At 31.4% G+C, this 26400-nt stretch overlaps 1 protein-coding gene across 2 annotated transcripts; it reads right to left on the reverse strand.

Moving 5' to 3' along the window:
- Positions 1-4316: 4316 nt before the first annotated feature.
- LOC118193002 (cuticle protein 10.9-like) lies at positions 4317-25749 on the reverse strand. 2 transcript variants are annotated; one of them, XM_035364032.2, is made up of 4 exons: positions 25669-25749; positions 20458-20532; positions 19254-19522; positions 4317-4507 (listed from the first exon to the last, which is right to left on the reverse strand). In XM_035364032.2, exons 1-3 carry the CDS (start codon positions 25678-25680, stop codon positions 19271-19273), a joined length of 339 nt encoding a protein of 112 aa, XP_035219923.2. In that variant the 5' UTR covers positions 25681-25749; the 3' UTR covers positions 4317-4507; positions 19254-19270. The 2 variants fall into 2 exon arrangements, with proteins under 2 accessions (XP_035219923.2, XP_035219924.2); XM_035364033.2 differs by having other exon boundaries at positions 19250-19522.
- Positions 25750-26400: the final 651 nt, after the last annotated feature.

The following is a 26400-nucleotide window of genomic DNA, read 5'->3' on the forward strand; positions in this document are numbered from 1 at the left end:
TTCGATGAAGTGTGAATTTTACATTTAATTTTTATTTTATCGACTAGAAATCTTTCTCCAGATAATAGTTGATTTAGATGATAATGTGTGTTTAAAACTGACATTAACTAAAGTAACAAAAGTAATCAATAGTATTTAAAATTGGTACGATATATCTTTAAATTTGACAGTTTAAAATTCGTATAATGTCGTGCAAACTTTGAGGAATTTTCGACGTTCTACTCGGAATTTACTTAATCGTGCACTGTTTGATAGCACGTCATTCACTTGCAGCAATGAAATATATAAGTTACATTATTTGCATTCGTTAATACCGTATATTCTAACATATAACGCGCACTTTTCCAAAACAAATGATCGAAATTTACGGGTGCGTTATACGCTGGATATAAAAACGATAGATGTGAAAATAAGGAAAAGATTATCATACAAAAATTAGATTTCTACATGCACTTAAATACTGTTTCTTTAAGAGAAATGATATAGCTTATGAACTTAAAAATTTTCATTATTGGAATACATGAAGTCTTCGTCATATTCATCGTCATTCTTTATGCACATTATCAAATTCTCTTTCATCTTCACTGTCAATATTGCGCTGATCCATAAATAAATAATCATCTTCCGTTTCAGCTAGATTATTAGCTTACTACACTTTTTAAATAGATTATTAGCTTACTACACTTTTTAATTATGTCGGGATTAATTTTCATTTCATGCTTTTATGTTCTTGCTGCCATTCACACACTATTTCTAGATTGGCAAGATGCATTTGGCTTCTTTTTGTAAATGTTTTTTCACTTTCTAATATGTACTCCATTGACATGTGAAACTGTCCTTTGAAATTTTCTTTGAATTCTTTATTGATACATACATCTAAAGGCTGATTAAATGGCAGTAATCCTACACGAATAACAGCCATTGCCTGTACCACACTCTTTCAACAATTTCTTCGTATTATCCGTTTGATGGGATCTGAGCATGCACTAATATAAAACACTTTCTGCATTCCTTAAGGCAACAGGAAGCCTTCACCAAACATTTTTTATTCGCAAATTCACATTGTTTACGTCTATCCATCCTTTTTCATAAACGTGAACGGAAACATCATCCGGGATATTACATTTCGGCATTGTCTCTCTTTAAAAAATAACCATTGCTTTTAATTTTGCACTGTCCGCTAAGCAGAAAACATTACGGTGAGGTGACATGTTTTGTGACCTGTCGTTGTTATATGAACCGGTTTTGTTCCTTTCACATCAATTATTTTATTTTATTAAGTATTACTGGAGTTTCATCCAGATTTCCAATATGTGACAAAAGAATATGTTTTAAAATCATTATGGTCATTAAAATCATAATAATTAACGCAATTCTGGAAACTTATCAATATGTTGTCCAATTCTCTCGAAAGCCTCTACGAAACTTTTGTATTTTCTTGTAGAACTAAATTATTCCGTGCTATAAATCGACTACATCTACTCAAAGTTGCTGTGAAGTTTTCCCTTTCATTTGCATTCTTTTGCTCACTTTAAGGAAAATAAACGAACCTTGTTTCTTGATGCAATTGTCATTCTGGAAATTTTCTAAGACCCATTTCGTAATACGTAGGATAGGCCATTTTATTACCACTTTACGCAAAGCATACTTATTCTTTGGCCTATTAATTATTGTAATTTCATTTTCTTTTTACGAACGTATGGAGCTTTCCCATCAACACCAAAAATCCTTGCAGCGGCACAATCCTTTGTTTCGCAAACTGCAAGACTTTGCATTTGAAAGTAGAACTGTATCTAGTTTGTCTGGGAGGAGTCATATTTCCGAATGATATGTTTGGAATTGATTTTAAGAGAGTTTTTCTTGTAACTCGTAAGAAGAATAAGAATTTTATTTTGTTTGAGAATTGAACCCGAAATTAAACTGAAAGTCTTCAAATACTTTACCATTTTTAAAACTTATGGAGGCACTAATGAAAAGCTTTTTAATTAATTAGTATTAAATTAAAGAAAATTCTCATTGCTTCAGTTTTATTGCAAAAGCGAAAATTACTGTTTTATAAACCTTAGTAAAATTTCGATTAATTTAAAGCGGAAATTCTCTAGCACTAAAATTCACGATTAAAATAAGTATGCAATATAAGATTTAAAAAAGATTCAGTTTTCGAAACTGCTCATAGCACCAACGCGTAGTGTACGAGAAAGTTACAATTTAATAACACGGTAAAATATTTAGAAATTACTGTTAATATAACGTATAAAATGCTGAATAACTCTATTTGTTTCCATATTATTACATTCTGGAGGAAGCGTTTGCTGTTCACTACCTTTGTGTCTTTCAATGCTTATAGTATGGACAGTACGACTATAAGAAACACGCGCCAGATTTCTGTAGGAGATGCAAGAGATTGCTGACATCAATGGACAAGCCTCACATTGCAGGATGAATCTGTATTACTTCACGATTTATGGTATCTTTCAATTCTGACAAATCTCGTGAATTTTAAGTGTACACCTTACATTTCAATTAAACCCAGAACCGGGAATCCTTGGGAGGGAATTTGGGAATCATAGTGAACACGAAACTCATACTCCGATAGATTTCCGGTCCGAGGCTTAATTAAGAATTCCTTTAATTTTCCGTTAATTTAATAATTTTTATTTTTATCTAACTTAATTATCGAGCTAATATTTTACAATTTTAGTCCTTGAATTGTTGGACAGATCAGAAAATAATCTAGATGAAGCTTATTCCTGAAACAATTCCACAGGTAAAAAATATGGGGGCCGCCAGGGATATACCATGGGTCAACTGGTAGTGTCTTCCCACATTAATTTTTTAAATAATAAAAAAAAGGAAGCTTTATAAAAATTTACAAATAAAAGTTGAGGAAATGGGCAATTGAAGCTTTCATCTAGAGTTTACTTAAGGTATCATTATGGTATTATTATGGTACATCATGCAAACGCACCTTACACTCCACATCCAGTATTTGTTAAAAATAACGATTTAGGACATAAAAAGATTACAATATAGTCTCAATACAATTTAAAATATGCACATGAACAGAATGAGGTAAATTTAATAAGTACTGAGAACACAGTGTTATAATGAACTGTAATAATAATGCCAAAGAGATAGGTGTGGATGGGTTATTTCAGTTATAAAAGTTATTACAGTTTATAAAGTTCACAAGTGGAGTCCTTTTGTACACATTCATAGCATGTAAAATTTCAATAAATTTATGCAGTATGAGAACTTGGCAAAGATCTAGGCCGTATTAAAAGAGTCGTTTCATAATTTTTTGAAACTTCAGATACTGATGTTTATCTTTAATTAGAAATTTTTGGAATGCCAGGAATTTAGTTTGTGGGGATTTTATGCGAATATTCTCAGTTAAGGGGCATGAGAGAATGTAATGATCAGGAATTCCCTGTTCCTCACATGTCGGAGTCCGCCATATTTCTTGCGCAGAAATATGTGGGGAAGGGTCTATGTTTCGCCATTTTTCCAAAATTTGTCATAATTTTTTATCATTATATCTCTGAATTCTTACATGAAAATCTGTGGCTCATAAAGCATTCTCATTTTTACACGTTATATAAAAGCGGCCCTTCTTCTTCTTTTAAATTAGAAATGATTTTAAATTGTCTTATTAATAAAATAAATTTCTAGTTTTGTTCAAAAATCGTATTTGGTATATAGTTGCGGAAGAAGGTGTTCTTTTCTTCGCCTGTCATAGAAGCTTTCTTGGCAACGGTAGGATATTAATACTTCATTGCTATGCTGCGTACAAGAACTTCCCTTTCATCGGTAATAAAGATTTTCATAAGCCTTCTTGAGCAACGGATACACCTCGATATTTTATTAGAAAATCTATTCATTGTTGCTGTAAGTAATTAATCCTTATATGTCCAAGTATTCTAAAATTATTTTAACTCTGTCTAAATTATAAGAACTTATATAATAATCTCATTATTTTTAGGAGTAATTATTTTAGCTGCTTTAGACAATCTAAAGTAAACATCTGAAAACGATTCCTTTCGTATGCTTTTGAGAATTGCTAATATCTGCTTCATTCTTCATTTCAAAACATGTTAAAGTGCGCTGGAAACATAAACACAGTATTATTCATGTCTTTATGGACATATATGGAATTTTCCTCCACTCGGAATAGAAAGTACTTTTGCGAATAGTAAAAAAATTGACTTTCTTTATACATTACTGACTTTTTCATCATTTCTAAAAATTTAACATAAAAGCTCGACCGTAGAGGCGTCAGATAAAATATACTGCCTAGGGAAAAAAGACACGAAATCTATAATTTGAATTAATTTATTGTTAAATAACATACAGTTCACTTTACATGACAAGAAGTCTTATGACTGTACTTCCCATAATACTCTGAGAAAAATGTTAAGGCTGAAATGAGATGATTCCCCTATATCCTTTCAGTATCATCAGTATCACAGGCAAAGAGATCCTTCGAAGAAGTTGTGCAGAGATGAAGCTGAAATGGAAAAATATTTGTTTTAGAATATATACATTGAATAATAAAAACAACAGCTAATCTACAGATTCATGTTTAAAACTTATTTATACAACCTACAATACTGAATTAAGTTAATAAATAAGAACTGTACGAATAAGTAATGTGCGTACGAAGCAAAATGAATTTCCTGTAAACTTGCTATCCATGTACTATACAGAATTACCCTTTAGTGATAAAAGTTATGCTGAAATTAAGAAAAATAATTTTTCTGGTAAAATTAGTAAAAACTGGTTAACTATAAGATACGAGATGTGAAAATAAAAATATTCCACAATTAAAAAGAAAACTTAAAAATAGCCCATATTTTCATTTTTATATTAAAATTTGAAGAATAATTTTTAAAAATCGGCAAAAAGTTATAATCTAGAGTTGTCATTCTTTTTTACTTTCGCGAAATATTGTGGTGCGTTTACATATTGTGGTGCGTTTTTAACTTTCAGATAAATAAACTTTTGCTGCACAAACATTAAAAGACAGAAATGAAACTGTTATTGAGAAAAGATTTTGTATACTTAAGACACAACATAAAAATGATGAATGGAGTTCCACTTGCATATATGTTTGTGCATGTAAATAAATAAGGAATAAAATAAATAAATAAGGAATAAAATAAATAAATAAGGAATAAAATAAATAAATAAGGAATAAAATAAAATAAATCTTGATACACTAAAGGCTCTGCTTAATACAAGAGAAAGAAAACTAATGACAATGAAACGAATATATCAACAATCATGTTATGTATCAATGAAGAATCAATCTTCGAAAGATATATTTAAAAAAGTAGAAAAATGTTGGCTTTTTAAAAGGAAGTATATTGCCATCTTTTTTAACTTATGTTGCTTTTTGTGCATCTTTCAAAGTTCGTCTTTAGTCACAAACTTTATTGGTCGTTATATGAGCCATGGTAAGAGCAAACAATTTTATTTGATAGTGTTGCTGTTGTTAATAGTATGTTGAATGATTTGAACAAATTGTAGAGTAAATAGTTCTCAAATAGTCGTAGATATGTGGTTTCATTTTCATAAATGAATAACAAGAGTTAGTCCTTCATAACGATTAGGTATTAAGAGTTTAAATTTCCTGATTTTGACTAGTCATACTGTACTTGATGATTTTTACGCTTCTACTCTCTATGACGAAAGATTGAAAGTCGTGGAATTTCAACTACAGATTAAGACACGCTGATATAAGATAATGATAAAATCCAGTACAAGGTTATGATGTCTAATATCAGAAAAGATAAATGCTGTCAGTTTTAAAACTTTTCAACCAGTGGGTATATTTATGTTTATAGGATATAGCCTGACAATCCTAAAGTGGATAAAGCTCACTAAAATAAACATTTTTTGTATGGGAATGTATGAGCGAAAATGATGCGTTGAGGTATGAAAACAGTGAGACATGAACGGAAACAAATCATTTACTTGCAGCATTGCTGAAAAGTGCTTATGGAGCAATGTTTACAATAATTGCTCACAATTACGTCATCCCACAGTAATCATATTTGGCAGCATCGAAGGCCCTGTTGGTGCACAGTTTCAGAGACGCCAGGTACTTCCACAGTGCGAGCAAATAATTTAGTACTTTCTACAATGATTAGCACCATTTACAGTGCAATTAAATTACTTATGTTTCCCTTCAGGTTTTATTTCCTGTATTTATCCTTCAAATCGCTCATTAAGTTCCTATACAAGAGATGTTTGCTGTTGCTCTCACCATCCCTTAAAAGCTGTAATTATTCATTTTCTTATATACACAACTCATGCAGTTTTGCATCGATAAGTATTGTATATTTATTAAATATTGGTCATTTGAATGTTAGTTCATTTATTTATTAATTTAACTATGTAGATTTCTAGTACTTTATTTTGCATTACTTGGTATTTATCATATATATATACAGAGAGAGTGAGAGAGAGATAAATTCAAAGAACTAATTAAAATAGGTAATTTTTTGTACTGACAAAGCCTAATATTTGCGCTAAAGCTGCTAAGTAAGAAAATAAAAATTTATTTGTTGGAACAGATTTGGCCTATCTCCTAGGAAAAGAAGGAAAATTAGAAAACTTTATAAATTAATAAAAAAGTAAACGTAACAGCCTTGCGTAGAAAACATTGTATTAGTATGTTAGTAAATAATTAGATAATATTAAACAATGTTTAATTTATATATATATATATATATATGTAGCATTATTTAATATTTGGAAATAGTCAAATATTTGGAGTTATGAAGTATCGAGATATTTTCATCCAAGCTTCGCTCTTTAGTACATGCATATATATATATTATATATATGCTTGCATACGAAAAATAAGTGTTTAATGAATTAGGTAAAATAGTTTGATGAAAAACGCTTCCTATTAGTATCGACTCCATAAAAGACAATTTGACCGAATATCAGACAGTATAAAAAGTTACCAGTTTCGTATGTGTGTAAATAATTTTAGTGAAATATTGCGTAGTTATTTTTTGCATGATGTAACATTAAACGCTTGAAAGAGACGAAGCTCTGCAGCAAGTTACGATCACAAGTCTTTTTAACTTTGAGGTAATTGGCTATCTCACTAAATAGGCGAATTATTGCCAAGCTGGCGATTAACTTTCGTTGCCAAATTTAGCTAGATATTGCAAAACATCGATACAATGGGCGACCGTTTGGCAAAAGTTTAGTCTTGTCCCTGTATAATTGTAATTGAATAAATGTAATTGATTCTTATATGTAACTGTAACCGTATTTAACCCTCATATACTTTAAAGTAATTTCGAGAAAGATACTAGAGATTTCTCGGCGGTCGGGGGAAGACTATATAAGATCGCGGAGAGCATCAGTTTCTCAGGTCAGACTCAAGTACAGAGTATTGAGATATCTCCGTGTGAGCTTCGCAGTTTAGATGAGCGTTGCATTGCGTTATGCTTAATTCTCTTAGTAGTTAGCTAACATAACTAATGATTGTGTTCTCTGGTACTGTACAAAGTTGTGCGAGTATTTCAGAAATGTAAAGTGCTCCTTTTGGCAAAATAAATTTTATCAAGCTATCATTTCTTATGTGCGCAATTAATCCATTACGAACCCCTACGCACGCAACAATATAATTGAATGGGTTTTAAGGTACTCCACTCACCATGCAATCCATTGTCAAAATATTTCGAGGTACTAATCTAAAATTGATGGGGAAGATATTACATTTGTTAAAAGTTTGATTGATATTCTCCAGTTTCTCAGGGGTTCAATTATCAGGCCAAATGTTATAGTTATAAAGAATGGTAAACAGAAATTAATTTACTCGAGGTTTAATTTTCTAGTGTAGTAGTTTGTATTTATGACTTTTAGGTGCTATGTTTCGCGAGAGAGTGTTTTTCATAGCGAAATGAAACTGTTAATTTATTTTATAAATGCCGATAACTTCTGGTAAGCGTACTTCTAATAAGATTCATTTTTACTGCACGTTTGTTTATTCAGTCACAGATCATTTGTTTTTCAATTCAGAAATGTTTATTAGAAAAGCAATGCTTTCGTTGCTTACATTCTTTATTTCTTACAAATAAGCATAGGATACATTTGCGTATTTAAATAATACGTTTTATGCTTTCGTTGCTTACATTCTTTATTTCTTACAAATAAGCATAGGATACATTTGCGTATTTAAATAATACGTTTTATATAATACAATAACAATGTTAATTTCCTTAGTCTTCATTTAAAAACTCCGTCAAAAAATAGTGTTGCTAAAGAAAATTTAAATTTTAGTTACAATGTAAGTTTTAAAATAATAAGTTATAGCTAATCTACTAATTAGATATTAAAGTACTAATATGTATTATTTTTATTACTGGAATATAATCCTCTTTAGCTCACTAAAGGCAAATATTAAGTATAACGCAGCCTTTCTTACATATTTCGCTTAATGTGCTTGATACATAAAAAAAACAATAGTCCAACCATCATTTAAAAAACTGCAAATTTTGACCTTACACTTGAATCAAAGTGAGTACAGTTAAGAGTAACACTTCCTGCCGCAGATTCCAAGGTTCTGTAGAAAGAAAGCTAATTATACTCCTTGCTCAAGTAAAATTGAATAATAATACCTCTGTTTGCTATTACGATAAATTAAAAGCCAGTTTTCGTCTCACACACATTATTTTCATATTCTGCTGTTGTCACAGTTAATGGTGATGTATGTCAACAATGGTCGATAACTTGGGAGAAGAAATGGGGGAAATTGCTTTGTCAGCACCGCAAAGCATTCACAAAAATGCATCAGCTTCCGGATCGCTTGAGCGTCAAAGCGGAACAAAGAGCTAAAAAACTACAGCTAACAGCTTACAAGATTAAACTTCACGCTTGATAACAATAAGATTATAAGAAATTATGATTTGTGTAAATAATATGCATATCGATCTTGTTAATGTATGCAAATAAGTAGAAAATTAAGAAGTATTCAAAATTACTGATCAAATTAACATACTACGTGTATTTAAAAAGTGTAATAAACTTTGATGATTTTAAAATGATTTTAAAGCCGACTTGACACAAAACAGATTTGGGGAAAAATAAAAGAAGAAAGAAAAAACTTGAAAAGAGAAAATGTTTCAGCTTCATAGAAATTATTTGTGATATTTTATCTCGTTTTATGAACAATTTATTATTTAAGATTAACGGTTTAATGCATGATATGCATGAAATAAAATTATCCATACATTTTGCTTTTGACTTATTAAATTTAAGTAAACTTGAAATTAAACAAATGTCAGTTTCTGATAGAGGTTGTATATGGAAAAAAAACTCTGTGATTTTGAATAAGATTGACGTTATGATCTTTTTTTTAATAAAGCGCAATTATTTTATACCGTAAGCTGGACTAGAGATTCAATTGAAATTTCAGAGTTTGTAAATATCCTGTAAAATGTTTTGAATCTTTATAAATTTCGAACATCTCCAAATATTTATAATTGTATTTACAGTATTTTTCTTTTTATCTAGGGCAATATAAATTCATTACGTGCTATTTAACTCAAAATAATTTCCACTATTCATTGAAGTGAAGTTCTAATAGTATAAATTATTAGGTAGATTCCAGCTTGAAGACGTTCTGTTTGTTTATAATTTTTTGTTATAGAGAAAAATTTTGGGATTTACACAATTTCAAATATGGCATAAAATGTAAATATGTTTGATGAAAAAAATGTATTTACATTTTATTCCAACAATCTCAGAAAAATGAAAAATATATTACTATATTAGTAACATGGAAAAAATCTATGATTTTTAGACACTATAGTTTTTAAGGTCCACATCGTTACCAACTAGATTTTGTAAGGAAAAAGAGTGCATGTTTGATTTAACAAATGTAGTATACTTCAGAATAAGTAAAATCGTTTTAATCACTCACACTCTCTTAAAAATTAAATATTCACTATTTTTTTTTCAAATTAGTTGCAACATATTTGGAGGTTGATTCCACAATGTATATCAACTTTTACGGTAGTGCTTATCTAAATGTTTACAAATGGTGACCCAATTTTTAAAACAACTAACTTTGACGACCCATCTAACCATAATGAATGTGTGTGTGCGCGCATGGAGAAAGTTGTTTTGAATTTAATTATTTTAATTCTGCGATTTCGCAAATTTGTTATTGAAGATAATATGAGAGACTGTTGTGACCCATTAACCTGGCTTACGATCTAAGACTTTGACATGCCAGGGTGCGATATCTGGCATGAGCAAGATATCTAAAAATTTCAAGGTTGCTTTTTTCAGTTTTTCAGGAGCACACAAATAAAGTAAGGGCAATCAAATTACACCAGAGAAAATATAAGTTCAGGAAATTCCATATGCATGAGAAAGACTATTTTTGAAGTAAATTCATTTAAGTAAAATTAAAATTTTAATTAAATTATTTGGATTTTAAAGTTCTTAGTAAATATCATTTTCGTACAGTATATATATACCAATCTGCATCATAACTGTACTGATATATCAGACCCAGTCATCTGAATAAGAAAGATAAGATTCGAAAAGCTTTAAACATTGTACAAAATTTAAACTAATAAAAAACTGAATAATGCTTTTAAATATTCAGTTTATTTAAAAACTGTATCAGGAATGCAGTCTTAAGCTTGTTGCAAATGTAAATACTGATGTATCGCAAAAACATTAGACAAAATTTAAACTAATAAATAACTGAATAATGCTTTTAAATATTTATTTTATTTCAAAAGTATATCAGGAATTCAATCCTAAGCTTGTTGCAATTCATCACTGATGGGTCATAAAAGCATTTTTAAACGTTGTTTAGCTATTAAATGGAGAAACATAATAATTAATGGATATATGAGCCATAATACTGTAAAAATACATACAAATTTAAAATAAATGTACAGTCTCTTAAAAAGTTACTGGAAAAAGTGAAACTTTCTGATTTTAGCTTTTGCTCAAACTAGAAAACTACTATTTAAGTCGAATATCTAGAACATGAATGTTCCTTAGAGCATTTAACAACGAATGTTCGATATTTAAATTAAAATGGGGAAATCGTAGTTTATCGGAAACATCATCATTTTACTTTTGATTTGTTGAAAATTAATAGATGCAGATTTACACATTACTTTAGCTCGATTTAAAATAGTTTTATCTTTTTTAACTGAAAATTGAGCTAAATTGTTTATTGTAAAAGGCTAAATTGTTTAACTATTATAAATGATTCAAGCTGTTAAATAAGTGATAGCCCATGAGAGCTATATACTTGTTAATATCTATAATGAAAGCGTAATCTGCTAAAAAAGAACACACGATTATTTATAAAAAATTCTTGAATGCAGGAAAAGTCATTGGTTTGTTAAGCTAGGTAAATAAAATTCGTTTCAAAAATCTTTATTTCACAATTTGTTGCAGTTTTTGATAACTCTAAAAAATCGATTATACAGTGGTGGCCAAAATTGTGGACACTTTTGGAAACTTTTATGTTTTTGAACTTTGTAATCGTTTAGAAAATGTTACGTTTCGCAAAATGCAAACTTGTATATATTATTTTAAAGAGAATTTATTACTGAATTCAATACAAAACACAAAATTCAATTATTTGCAGTACAAAGAAAGTTATATGTACTTTATATAAATAAAAAACACAGTTATGAAGTGGTTTGTAATGTCTAGCTTTCCTGGCCAATCACTGTTCTTGTTCTGAGAACCAATCAAATGTTAGTGACTGCCAGTAGAAGCTGACATCATGTTTACACTTGAACCAATTCATTATTTTGCTTTGTTCTGTAGAAGGACGACCTGTTTCTAATACACTGCAATTACAAGTAGGAATTTTTGTAAAAATTTTTAATATTTAGTCAAGAAGCAATGATATCAAATAAAACAGTAGATTGGACACCTAGAAAGAGATGTAATATTATTGTGTTACGATAAAGTGGTCTTTCCTATGCTGAAATTGCAAGACAGGTGGGTGGTTCAGTGACTACATCTGGAGTCCGAAAGTTTTGTTTACGATATCAGGAGACAAATTCAATAAAAAAAAGAAGGAAAAGGCCGAAAAAGGTGCACGACATCTATTGATGACAGAAGAATAAAAAGACTATGTCTCCAAGATAAAAAAATGTCATCAGCGGCCATCAGAAGTGATCTGAATGATGCTGGTGTTTCTGTCAGTTCAAGAACAATCAGGAGAAGATTAACAGATGTTGGACTGAGAGGTAGAATTCCACGAAAAAAGCCTTATCTTAATTTTCAGCAACGAAAAAAAATACTGTCGGCAAAGGAACACATTAATTGGACAGATGATCAGTAGTCATAAGTTATATGGAGTGATGAAACTAAGATATCGTTATTCGGTAGTGATGGGCGAAAATATGCAAGACGTAGAATAGGAGAAGAGCTACATCCTGACTGCATTCAAGCAACTGTGAAGAACCCAGTTAGTGTTATGATTTGGTCATGCATGTCAGTAGATGGTATTGGTCGCCTTCATGTCATCGATGGGACACTGAATTCCAGAAAATACATTAATACTATTCTAGAACCAAAACTTCTACCTTCCATCAGAGATCTCTTTTCCAACAATGCTTCGTTTATTTTTCAGCAGGATTCTGCTCCTTGCCACACGGCCAAAATATCGGAAGAGTGGTTTCGTACAAAGAGCATTAAATTGTTGTCATGGCCAGGAAACAGTCCTGACCTCAATCCTATCGAAAATTTGTGGCACCGTTTGAAAACTCTCGTCCGAATGAGGCGCCCATCAAATAAAAGGGAACTAATTGAGGCTATAATTGTTTCCTGGCATCATGTAATAACGAAAGAAGAGTTTAAAACTCTTGTCAGCTCAATGTGAAGCTGTAATCAAAAATAAAGGATACCCTACTAAGTACTGATAACTCACTGCAATCATCACTATCTAATGTATATCGATAACTATTATCGTTTAACTTTTTTGCATTGCAAATAATTGAATTTTGTATTGAATTCAGTAATAAATTCTCTTTAAAATGATATATATAAGTTTGCATTTTGTGAAACGTAACGTTTTCTATAAGCATACAAAGTTCAAAAACATAAAAATTTCCAAATGTGTCCACAATTTTGGCCATCACTGTATATTGCTAAATGAAATTCTTCACAAAATCATGCATTTCGTGCTAAGACATTATACAGACAAAAATTAGAACATGAAGAATGTAAAAAATTTCAAAACTTAAGAACTATCCTTCCCCTCGCATATCCAAATAATCCGCTTAGATCAAAGTGCCTTTAAATAAAAACGCAAGCTTAAGTTCTAGTAAGCAACTCAGTGACAGTGGAAACATTTCTACTTTCACTGCGTAAGTAAAATATTTATAAATGATTTTTTTAAATTATATAATATGACTAGCTAATAACGACAGTTATAAATGTTTTTATTTTTTGTACATTTAAGAGAAATGATATTATGTAATGTAAGTGATGTAATACTGTATGTTTGGTTTTAAATTGACACTTTTCAGAGCCATCTGTAGCTTGATCTTAACAGCTGGAATGTTAGCAAATTTGGTAGGGAACTAATGACAGCATAGAAAAAAGAATTGGTTCCAAAAGTTGCCGATAAGGGAATATGTGACTTTATTCTAGTTTACAAAGCTCAGAATTAGACAAATGAATAACAAAATATTTCAGTGCAACATCGCTTTCATGCAGTAAATGAACTGCCCTAGAGGTTTACAGGATGATATTTCTGTGCGCGATAGCACTTTATTCAGTAATATTCTCAATGAAGGCATAGGCCTCTTACAAATGTGATCACTTTATTGTAGATTACACATTGCATCCTATATACAGTATTCTCAACGGCCGTGCCTAATATCACCAGGGCTGATCAGGACAGCCCGTGATGTGCTCTCCCTTAAGGTTGTCTAGGTCGAGACCCTACTAAGACCTTCAAAAAAATTCCGCAGGAAAAATAACTCATGGGATTCGATCCAGGGAGCGAGGCGGTGATGCAAGTGGAAAAAACGGACTTATGGATCTTTCTTATGTAAAATGATGGCGCAACAGCCTTTGTACTGAAAGATCAACGTGCGTCCATTTTATCCATCCTGCATAAAAATTATCTGATACAGCAGCTGTCTCATCTGAAGTTGAGGAATGATAAAATGAGTCTACACATCATTATATCTTTGCATGTTAAAAGCACAGGTTTGTGGTCCTGTTAGTGTAATTTTTCTCAAAAAAGAATAGTCTGCTGATGAAATCTGCTGTAAAGTTACACCATACAGTGACTTTTCGTAAATTCAGTGGGATTGTTCGTATGCCTAAATTTGAGAACTGTAAGGGTTAACAGTCCTATTCAGGCAAAACTTAGCCTCATCTTCCCATAGAATTCTTCACGGTCAAGCATCATTCACCTCTACCCGGCAAGAAATGTCAGAGAAAATGCCACATGTTAATTATTATTAACTATAAATTAGTCGCACAGCACTCTGAAACTACGAAATATATATGAAATGGAACATATTGTCCAAAGTAACGTGATTACTCTGAAGAATCGCTTTCGACTATCGGAAATATTTAATGTTACATATATATGCATATATTTAATAAAAGGGAGCTAAATGGTCTGTACTAATTATCTTGATTTCACTGCAAAATGTCATAAAAAACTAAGCGCTTAAAATTTTATAACAAAAATGAATACAAAATAAAGTTGGATGAAAATTTTTGTTACAATTCTAAGTTATATTTATTATATTTTAAAACTAAACGGTTACATAGTTTCGTATTCTTGTCTGACATGAACTCACGAGTTCTAGAAATACTGTAGAGTAATTATCTTCGTGTCTTTAACCAGTAGGCAAACAAAGCCAGATGAAGAGTGTAGCGCTATTATTCAATAACAAACAATTAACAGTCGACCCTACTTGGGTTTACATAAGCCAACACTTCTGGCTTAACTTAAACAGGTAATGTTCAACTTGTAAGAATTATGTTAATTTTATTATTAGCAGTTAAATTTTGAGTTAAACTTCCTTTACTACCGATTCTTAATTTCAACTTACTACTTCCGGCCAGAACGTAGTTTTAGAATCACGTCTGAATGCTAATGAGCAAGAGCGGTATATAACCTCGAAGTTCTGTCTTAGTGAGAGAGATATCAGATATTCTGACTGCACGCGTCTGCCTTTTTAGGCTACTCTCTCGTAAGCTTCACTTTCAACGGCAACTTAGAATTACACAGTGAGGAATCCTACAAACTTAAAATGTAATTAGACTAGCCTAACGGTTCACAAAATAGAGTAAAGGAGCAGGAAGGCTGTGGCTCGTAGAAACCCACAAGACAAGCCTTATGGCTAGAAGAATTCAACGCTACAGAATCAAATCGCTCATAAGTAACGGTAACAACGTAGGCTCAATCAGGAAGAACATGCTCTAAAATCAATTGTGAAAATTTCACTTAAATAGCACTTCTTTCTTAATTTGAATAAACGCGCGCTATCTAATTTACATTCTGGCATGAAAAGTATGGGTGAAAAGGAGAGGGATAGAAAAGTTGGTTTAACTCAAAATTAACTATTAGTCAAAATTAATAAATAAATCCTCACAGAATTTTATATTGCAAATTACGCTACAGTGAAGTACAAGCTAATAATGCAGAGCTGAATTTTTTCAGATGCAATGATTGGGCTATGATTCACCTATGAATCACCTGGGCTATGAATGAATTCACCTAATCAGATGCAATGATTCACCTATGAAACTATACGCAGAATAAAGCTACGTAAATTATTTTATGATATAAAAAGAAAAATGTGTACTTAACTCATATGCCCAAACGTACTACAATTTAAACTGGGAATATAGGTAGGAAAAATAATTTGATTCTACTGCATTTCCTGCATTGGACGTTATAATTTTCGAAATGAGCAAGTGAAAAATGCTTGTCTACTGCAGCGGAACAACAAACAAAATAAACTGTGTTACTTTCTATGTGTTTAAAGGGTATTATAATACCTTCAAAACGCCGATTCATTCCAAAGAAGCTATTAAGATGTTTCATTGAGCATGTAGTTAGGGTTTCAGTTTTCACAAATTAGGAAAATTGCATTTTAAAAGGTGCTGGTAACATGCACGGTTTAAGGTAATGTGTGGTTGATGACACATTTCAAAATAATCATACTGTAGCTCAAATCATGCATGAATTGCTACACTATTTAACCAGCTATAAATCATTACATCAAGCAGCTCACGTAACACAAGCATTAAGAAAATATGTCTGTTTGCGAAAGTAAAATTTTGATTTAAAAAATATTTTTAGAGTAAAAAATGTGTAACTCAATGAACTAATGTGAAACTCAGATTCTTGATTTTTTCTGAGTTAATCTTTAGCAAAGTAAAAATGTATAGCATACAGAACTCCCAATGGGACAGTGTACCTGCCATTTAGGACTATAAGATAATTAATTTAATTAGATTTTTTAGGTTTTAAACAGTTATTTACAGACTTCTGAAGGAAAAAATACATTTTATATAAATAGCACCATTGAAATAATCCTAAGTGGGAGAATATATTATAATACTAACAAGTTACTTAATGTGTGACAAGAATATTAAAAGTAGCCTAACATGAACAACCATCTTAGTACGTTTGAAAATGTTACGTTTTATAAATTGTACATGTTTTATAAATTGTACATCTTATGCACATGGATAACTTTACATCTAGTGATTTTTGATTACACTATCAATTTATTTCTGTATTCCTGATTTTCCAAGTATTCAAAACGTTCTTTTTGAATTAACAGCAGATTTTCATTCCTGACTCAATTTCAAAAATCTTTATAAATATGTTTCAAAATCTTTTCTTTTTACAACTGATATAAAATTTCACATTCGATTCCAAAAGAACTTTCATCAGTAACATAACGCGAGTTGAAAAATTATGTATAAGGATTTTATTAAGATAAACTTCGGAAAGAAAACTTTCTTAAATTTTTTTTTTACATAAAGTACTTTTGAATTATATCTGAGAAACATTTTACAAGTTGTTCTATGTTTTACAACTGTTCTATCGCACTATATTTTGCTTAATAATAAAGTTTTCATCAAGTTAGTTCGATGATGTTTAAAAGTCGTGTTAGAATTTCTTGAAAATCTTTTCCTTGGATATGAAGAAAACGGAAACAAAAGTTAGTATCTAAATGAAATTTTTCCCTCAAAGAGCATTCAATCATATGCAAACAAAAGTATCAAAATCGTAAAAAACAACCTTATATTTAGCGTAGGTATAATGAAACACTCAATCGATTTCGAGGGCAGCTAAAGGTCCCTCCTCATCAGGAGAAAGAAATACATAGAAAGAAGAAAATAGGAATCACAGAAACACGTGGTGCTTATCAGCACTGCACGTGGTTATAACTAGATTTTTAATCAGAGTTGCACTGGCCGCCTACTTTTACTGAGCCAGGCTGTCTGATCAAGCATAAAGAAATATTAGCGAAGTTAAAATAGGGAGCGAGGGGCAAATGCACATTACGCTCAAAATCTGAACTTCAAATAATGGAAAGCAACCACTGAACGGATTTTTATACCCTCTGGTAGTACCAAGTGCGAGGAGGTAACGCCATCTATCGGCAAAAATAATTGAATTAAGACAGTAGAATTTTAAAGGCATTAGGAAGGACTGGATTGGACTTCAAATCATTAACTAAACTTCATCCAAAAGGCTTCTTCCATAGGCGAATTGGATTTTCTTGAGGCTTTTCACATTCACAAAGATTTAGAAAGTTTAGTTAATGATTTGAAGTCCAATCCAGTCCTTCCTAATGCCTTTAAAATTCTACTGTCTTAATTCAATTATTTTTGCCGATAGATGGCGTTACCTCCTCGCACTTGGTACTACCAGAGGGTATAAAAATCCGTTCAGTGGTTGCTTTCCATTATTTGAAGTTCAGGTTTTGAGCGTAATGTGCATTTGCCCCTCGCTCCCTATTTTAACTTCGCTAATATTTCTTTATGCTTGATCAGACAGCCTGGCTCAGTAAAAGTAGGCGGCCAGTGCAACTCTGATTAAAAATCTAGTTATAACCACGTGCAGTGCTGATAAGCACCACGTGTTTCTGTGATTCCTATTTTCTTCTTTCTATGTATTTCTTTCTCCTGATGAGGAGGGACCTTTAGCTGCCCTCGAAATCGATTGAGTGTTTCATTATACCTACGCTAAATATAAGGTTGTTTTTTACGATTTTGATTGTCACATTAGCGTGTTTCTCTTCTAGTCTAAACAAAAGTATAATTTTTATAAAATTAAATTTTATTTTGTGTGAGAAGATAATGACCGATTTCAGGATTTCTCTTTTAGAATTTGTTTGTTTTCATATCTTTATTACCGATTTAAAGATAGAGATAGAGTTCACGTGTAACAATAAGTTTGCATTTTAAATAAGCGACGAATAAGAAATGCTTTTTTTATTTAGTTTTTAATTATTTGCTTTTATCTTTGACATTTTACGTTTTGCAGCTTTGATTATTCTTTTCTATTAAAAGGAATGAAATATAACGATGATTGAATAGTGGCTCAGGATAATTAAGCAGTGAATTGTAGCAATGCAATCTGGCTAAAATTATTAAGCATGTAAATAATTTTTCTTTTCGTTTTGGAAGCCCACCCAAAAAATTTTTCATTTCGGCAAAAAGTCTATCTTTCATTTCTACACTTGAAGCAATAAAATTCTTAAACTCAGTTAGGAAAAAATGTAAAATTTTATGCTTAAATAATTAGAGAAAAATAAAAATTGACACAATTTTTCAGCTGATTAAATGTTTAAGCAAAATATTACATAGGAAATTTAAAAACATCTGCATTTAACTTATTGCGAAGACAATTTTTAAAGAATATAATAAATATGCGAATTATGCGTATAAAATGCTAAACATTTATTTTTAAATAGCTGTAATTTCTTAAATCTATTTAAATAGTACATAAAATGTATTTAAATAAAGTATACACAAAATTTAACTACTCACTAACTTAATGATTATAATACTATTTCGAAATTAAATTTCCAAAGTAAAAAGAAAATTTTCTCATTTCCTTGCACGTAATTTAAATTTGAATGAATTCAAACAATTATTTAATACTCAAATTTAAGCTAGCTTATATTAAATTGAATATTGTGGAAGCTGAATATTTCATTCAAAAGGATAATGCTTAAAAACGTACTTACTTATCTCGAATTTTCTTTCATCCATGTGTTGATTCCATTATGACTCCAGCTGGATTCTGATTCGCTGTTCCAGGTTCGTTAGTAATGATTTTTGCTCGGAAACCTAAGTGATCAGCGATGTAGTGAACTATACGATGGATTCCATGCTCATCCACAAAACCATAGCTTCCAGTTACTCTTCCAGCTCCATTACTGCTTTCGTGCCTGTGCTGTTCGCCATGAGCATTCTTCATAGAATATCCGAAACTGTATGGTTGGGCCTCAAATGGCTATAAGATACGTAATTGGAATTCAAAATTGCATAGTTTTGTATTCATATTTAAATAGATGTTTATTTACGTTGAATATGCTATTTACGAGCAGAATTACCCTTGAAGTGGCTAAGGGTTTCTCGTAATCAAAATAATCTAAGACTCTTTTATTATCTTTCTTTCGTATATGTTAAAATTATATTCCGAAGATAGTTTTACAATGAAGTAAATCTGTATATTGTCACTTGTATTTATAATTATTCCTCGAAGGTAGTCGCAAATGATTTCATGGCTGAATGGTTCGAAACTTTCTTTGTAGAAATATGTATTTAATGCTGTTATTTTTATGATATACGTGAACTTGTATATCTCTGTATTGCTGTGTATACTGAAATAAGTTTCTACTACTAGTGATTTTTTTTACTTTAAAAATTAAAATTTTATGCAATTCGAAGTAACCTACTTAAAAGCTTACTACCATTCTAGAATTATAAATTCATAAAACAACAACTGACAAATTCTGTTTCTTAACAAGTTAGTGTTATTTAAAAACGTTTCAAGTTGAGATTATATAAAAGAACAGGATCTTTTTATGCCATTCAAATAGTGTCTTCATTCACATTTAATTTTACCCATGGTCGTTTCAGTGAGCTATTTTGTACGCTTGTTTACAAGGATCCCAACACTGAGTTTCTTTCAAGCAAAAGATTATAGAGTGCTTTTGAAAACATTGCAGGAATAACTACCAACACGAAGGAGCTTAAAATAGCCTTTGATGAATATAATTTTTGTATGTCACACACAACACTATTCTTATGCGTTTTGGATTGAAGCTATTACAACTTCATAAATTTTGTAAATATTAGTTGTGTGAAATTATGATTGCCCTTAAATGTGGCTTATTTTAAAATATGCATGCAGTTTTAAAATGACATTAATATTCGCCTGCTTACCCCTTCGAACTGCTCTGCTTCTTCAAATCCATATTCCGCTGAAGCCAGTGCAGCTAATGAGGCGAGAAGCAACACCTGAAAAGAAACAGAAATTGAAGAGTTTCATGAAATTGGACATGTTGTTTGTACGTAACACATTGTATCATTGAAAAAAGGCAAAATTTGTTTTATACTGTGTTAACAAATAAATATTAATTTGACAGTGTTTTATTTACCTGAGAGAAGTGTTCACTATGGTAATCACCGTTCTGCTTATACACTGACAGAAGTATAATGCAGCAAACAATATTATTTTTATATTCTGTTGAAAGATTCTTCCTTGACCTAAATGTACTCCTGCCGTCTATTCTCTTAGGCAGAATGTGTTTGAAATTTCAGTTCGGAAATCATCCATTACAGAATTTCTCAAGTGTGAAACTGATGGCACTGGAGGACATGAAGTTACATATTTACTGCAAGTGATAGGTAACAGTAATAATCGCTTCAAGTATGGCGAATATAGAGGGTTTCCGATCATTTGAGTGCTAAGATCTTCGTTAACTAGTTAGCTAAATAAGTCACTGTACGCTAATGGAATCTGATGTAAAATGCCTTACATCAACCGATTACTCGCCGCAGGGGCAACAGCTATTTTACTAACAACCTTTTAAATTAACATTTCAATATCTTCGTACAGTATTCCCTCTACGATTGATATTAAAAGCCAAAAGCCTTCTAAGGTTTATCCTAAGTTTTAAACAGTTATATTTAATTAAAGCTACTTTCCTATCCCTCTTAATTTCAGTTTACAATTTCCTGTCAGAATGTGTGTTTAGAATCGCGGTTAATGCAAATGAGTAAGAGCGGTATTTAAGTCGAAGTTCCACTGACTTCGTTAGAGAGCCAGAGATTCTGGCTAGGGCGCGTTTGCCTTGTGGCTACACTCTCTTTAAGCTATTGCTACGCTAGTCCGTATTTCAGACCCTTGGTAGCTTCGCCAGTTTAGTTGATATTTAGGGGCCAACTACTTAAAATTTTGATAGCTTCGGCTATATCCTTTTAGTTAAGCATTAGTTAAGTTTTATTTTTATTATTTAAGTTCAAGCCCAAATGGAGGCTTTGTTGTACGCTCTGAGAATGGAGCCAACTGTTTAGTCCTCATTTTGAGAAATAAAGGTAATTGACCCTTCTTAAGTTTACGTCTCTGTTCTTGAACTAAAGGGATTATTAGCTTACCAGTTCACGAGGTTCCTGCACACTTAATTGTTACAAAAAAGTTGGAACTCCACAGCCGTTTACGAAAAGGTTTGGCTTTACACATAGGTGACATAGGCAGCCACCTAGAGTGCAAATTTACGGAGGGCATCAGCAATTTCCTCTAATGAGCGACAATATTTTTGTAGATCAATAACGATAAAATTTTGTATTGCATCGTTACGCTTGCTTCCAAAACCGAATGCTGAAACTATTTATTTTCTTTATAAATTAATTGTTTCTCGCATTTTATCTTTATACATTTACCTATGTAAATTTAGCTTTAAAACGAGCGTGTTATTCGCTTCACTTGGGATTGTTTTTAATTTGAAGATGAAATTATCATTTTTCCATCTAGAAATCGTATCTGTGCTTTTAGTTTTAATTTGCATCTATGCTATTACAGTTATTTTGCTTTGTAGTTTAACCGCATTCAAAACGACTAGTTTCCATGAACGCGTCAATCTCCTTGGGCAGATAACCTTAATGTGCTTTGCTATCACATAATAAATTAAATCATGTCCTAAAACACTGCGACAAAAGGCATACCCCTTCAGTTATAAACGTTCCGACGAAGCTTTATTTGTTCCAGTAAAACAATTTCCCCAAATACCTTCAATCCAGTTATAGATTAGGAATTTTCTTCTTCGGTGAAGCAACTATTTGAGCAGCTCAATGTAATGAACGTATACTATACACTCACTTCTTAACGGTCTTGAAAAATGAACAGATGCTTATTGGTGGAAAATCTTGCCTTATGGTTTAATACAAACGACAATTCAAGGTACAATAAGTAGCAGTCGGTCTGATATTTACACTATAGGAGTGAGCGCGCTCTTTACATTCACATGTACATTTGTTTCAACGATTACAGTAATAGTTAAAGTACAGAGGAGTTTTTACAAACTGAAATTGATAAAAACGTAATTGGCAGTCATGTTTAAATTAAGAAAACCTGAATTTATTGCATTTCTGTCGAAATAAAACAATATTGCTTAAAATATTACAGTACAATAATATCATCGAAGACTTCAGCTTACGAATAGGACGTAGACTTCATTTGTAACAAGTAAAAAATGTTGAGAGTTTTTCATTAATTAACTAAAGGTATATTTTAGTTTGAGATACTAATGTGTTTAATTGGTGCATAGTGTTAACACACTGCTTGCCTAAAGCATCGAAGAGGCTGCAGAAGGGCTGCTCAGGCTCATGAAGTATAAACTTTACTCTCGTGATGATTCACGATTACCTAGGACTACTCAGTACCTCGGCACTGGACAGAAACATTTTTAAAGACTTCTTACAGTTAATGTTTAGTCAAATGAACTTTTAGTTTGTTCTGTTCTTAACTTTAATCCAAAATCACTATGGATTACTGAAAACATGCATGAGATCCACTCCTTTCGTAACGTCACGTCGTAACGTAATTGTGTATGCAATTAAGAAAGAGAGCTGTGCTATTTTTAAACAGTTTTATTACTGATATATCATTGCTGTTTTTTGAATAAACTTTAGCATACAAATATTTCGGAACCTATTTACGTTTATCATTACCTAGTGATATGCCAACATTTTAGACGTAGAACACTATACACATTGACTGAGTAACCTTTATAGAGCAGAAACTAAGAAACAGAGTGGTTAAATTCGTTGAATACTGTCAACACGGATTCGAACGTAGAGGAACGGGCTAGGTGCATAGTTGGCTTTTGTGGTTTTATCCATGTGTAACGTGAACATGCTGGAGTTTCCTTAGAAAGATCTTCTCGAAGTCATCCCTTCTCCAAGGTCTCTTGTAAAATATATTTGCATATTTTAGTATATTGCATAAATGCTGATAATTAACGAAGAGTGAAAACTGATGAAATTTAACAAAACTGTACAAACGCAGTTATTTCAGTCTGTTACTGCTATATAATAGATTTGTTTCTTTCAGTTTTACAAAATATTAAGATCTTATTATCTGGGATGCGCATAATAGGCTATAATAGGCTAATGGAGATAGCGGAGCTCGATCTCTGGCGTGGAACAGCACAGCTTAACAACAAATTTACGACGTGGAACAACGTACGGAAAGATGGCTAGTAAGCGGGAATAATATCTGGTGATTTATATCATGACGGTCTGGTATTTTTCTTACTTTTATCTCTACATCTCTTCCCTTACGCAGATAGGCCTCACTCATGTTTTTTTTTATCTTAATCTAATAACCTAGCCAAGGAGTATGGTTTTCAGAGAACTCTTTTTTGGAAGGTGACGAATACAATTAAAACAAATTTCATTTATGCTTCTAAAAACGGAATATGGATTAGAAAGAAGTTCCTTGTTAGCCGAATTCCAAATGTAAAATATTAATGTTCTTCATGGGTAATTTCTAATCATATTACTTAATGTCTTATTCCATAACAAACATACACACCTGAACCCCTTTAGAGCGTCTTAATAAAGCGCCCCTATAAAGCGCCAATTTAAGAATGATTTATGCCGGACATCACTTGGTTTTTTTTTAAAAAACTAAAGCTGTTTCATTGTTTCGAAAACTATAAAAAAATATTTTTGTTTTAAAAAAATCAGTGAAGATTATATTTGGACAGATTTTCAAGCTCAGCATAGCCTTTGGAATAAAGACAGTAATCTGCATGAAAGAGAAGTAGTTCTATGCAAAATGTGAAACTAGGCGAAAACCCAACTTTGACTGGCTTACGTTATAAACAAACCTTCGTTCATTTCGAGAGAGGTTGACATATGTCCTCTCTCGAAATGACATATGTCTTAAGAAGCAAGAATGTTTGAAAACTACAATTTGTTTGTTTATATTCCGGCTGAAATCAAACAACCTATGCATTACATTATTACATTATTTTTACTGAAGCATTATAACAAAGGTTACTGCTTATTCAGAGCTACAAGACATTCTTCTTTCAGTGGATGTTTCAGTGGATTCTTCTTTCAGTGGATGCTTACCCAGCTCTGTACGGAGCATTTAAAATCCCACGCGATAAAGGACAAATGAATGATGACGTTGAAGACGCAGATAAAATAAGGAAAAGTATTTGTTTAAAAACACATCGAACCCAGGGAAACAATTAATTATAAGAAACCATTACGTATCAAGACGAATAGACTCTGAATACAAATAAAATTTTTGATTTCCATTTTATGAATGTAATAGATATCCGCATTAGAAATAACCATTCAAGAAAAACGAAATCAATCCTAGCGAAAACAAAGAAAGAAAGATTTATTATTCTTTATGACGTATGCAGGTTTTAGCATAATGTTTTCATAGCATAATTAGATTGCATTTTATGCAAGAAAAATCATGAAAATTGCATGCAGGCCAATCAAGAACATAACCCGAGGCAAATTATTAGTATTCTGGGGTTTCACATACTCTGCCATTAGTGGTCTTTTCTTAATACAGGTTTAAATGTTGGAATGCAAAATCGGCTAAATATATATCGCTCAAATGTCAAGTGATTATTCATAGAATTAAATTAAAATGCTTTTAATTCGTCATTTTAGAAACTTATAACTGCGTGACGAATTTTTGAAAAATGCATTTATCGAGCAATGAGAAACAGTAATAATTAATATGCCAGTAGTATTTAGAACAACAAGTTTCAAACTACTGCGTAAATTTGATTTGTGGTTTCCTATTTAAGGAATTAATCGCAGTTGAAAAGAAAATACGATCATCTTACATTAGGTTAAACTAAATAGAAATAAAACTTCAAAAAAAAAAAAAAACCTAATTTTTTCTTGACTGCGTATATTGTCAGTGCAGAAACATATAAATCAGATAAAAGTATCAAATTTTATCTTACAATTCTACAGTTGTAAATTTCTTATTTATTACAATTTTCTATTAAAAATGTCATAAATTAAGATAAAACGAAAAATTTAAGATATTCCTAATGATGAGAAAATCCTATAGCTTTGATTTTTCTCGAAGACTGAAGTGAAAGTTATTCTTACCTTGCACAGCATTTTTTTCCAATAAAATAATCCCCTTGCAGAAGTTGTTTTTCCTTTCGGTTCACCTATATTAAGAATATCTGAAAGGAAATTTCTCTTATATACAATAAGTGGAAAAACAAGGTGACCATGAATTTGAAAGATATATCGGAATAACACATTTTTCTGGTTCCCACCCTTTCTGCGAAATTGTAAATACATCTAAAAATGGGTTAAAGTCGATAAATTTCGACCTTACAGTCTGAAAATCATTATGAAATACCTTTTCGGAAATTTACTGAGAAAATATTTGAAATCAAGATGGTGTTACGGTTCGTTGAATAGTAGCAAGTGCAGCAATTTTTAACTCTCGAAAACATGTTTAATGGTAAAGTCATTCTTACTTTCCAAAACAACTGTTCAGATGGTCATATGTACGGCACTTCCAGGTAGAAACATAAAGGATGAATAGCAGTTGCCATTCACAGCTTAAAAAATAGGTGCGAAGTCATTTGTGATATGCAGTATCATTTGTAGTTATGCGGCTATTTGTTTAGTTAGAGCATATCGTGGAAAGTTTCAGAAAACAAATTGCGTTAGCCATTATGCACTGATAACTTGAACTTACAAGATTTGAATTGCTAGGAAATGTATCACACAGCTTTTATGTTTGTGTCCAAATTTAAGTAACAAATATATAAATAATGAAGTAAAGTGTAGTATTGAATGTATGATGATTACAGTAAGATATAA

This window comes from Stegodyphus dumicola, chromosome 3 (assembly GCF_044657685.1).
Source record: "Stegodyphus dumicola isolate Sdum_Otavi_A_Nest chromosome 3, ASM4465768v1".
NCBI lineage: Eukaryota > Metazoa > Arthropoda > Arachnida > Araneae > Eresidae > Stegodyphus > Stegodyphus dumicola.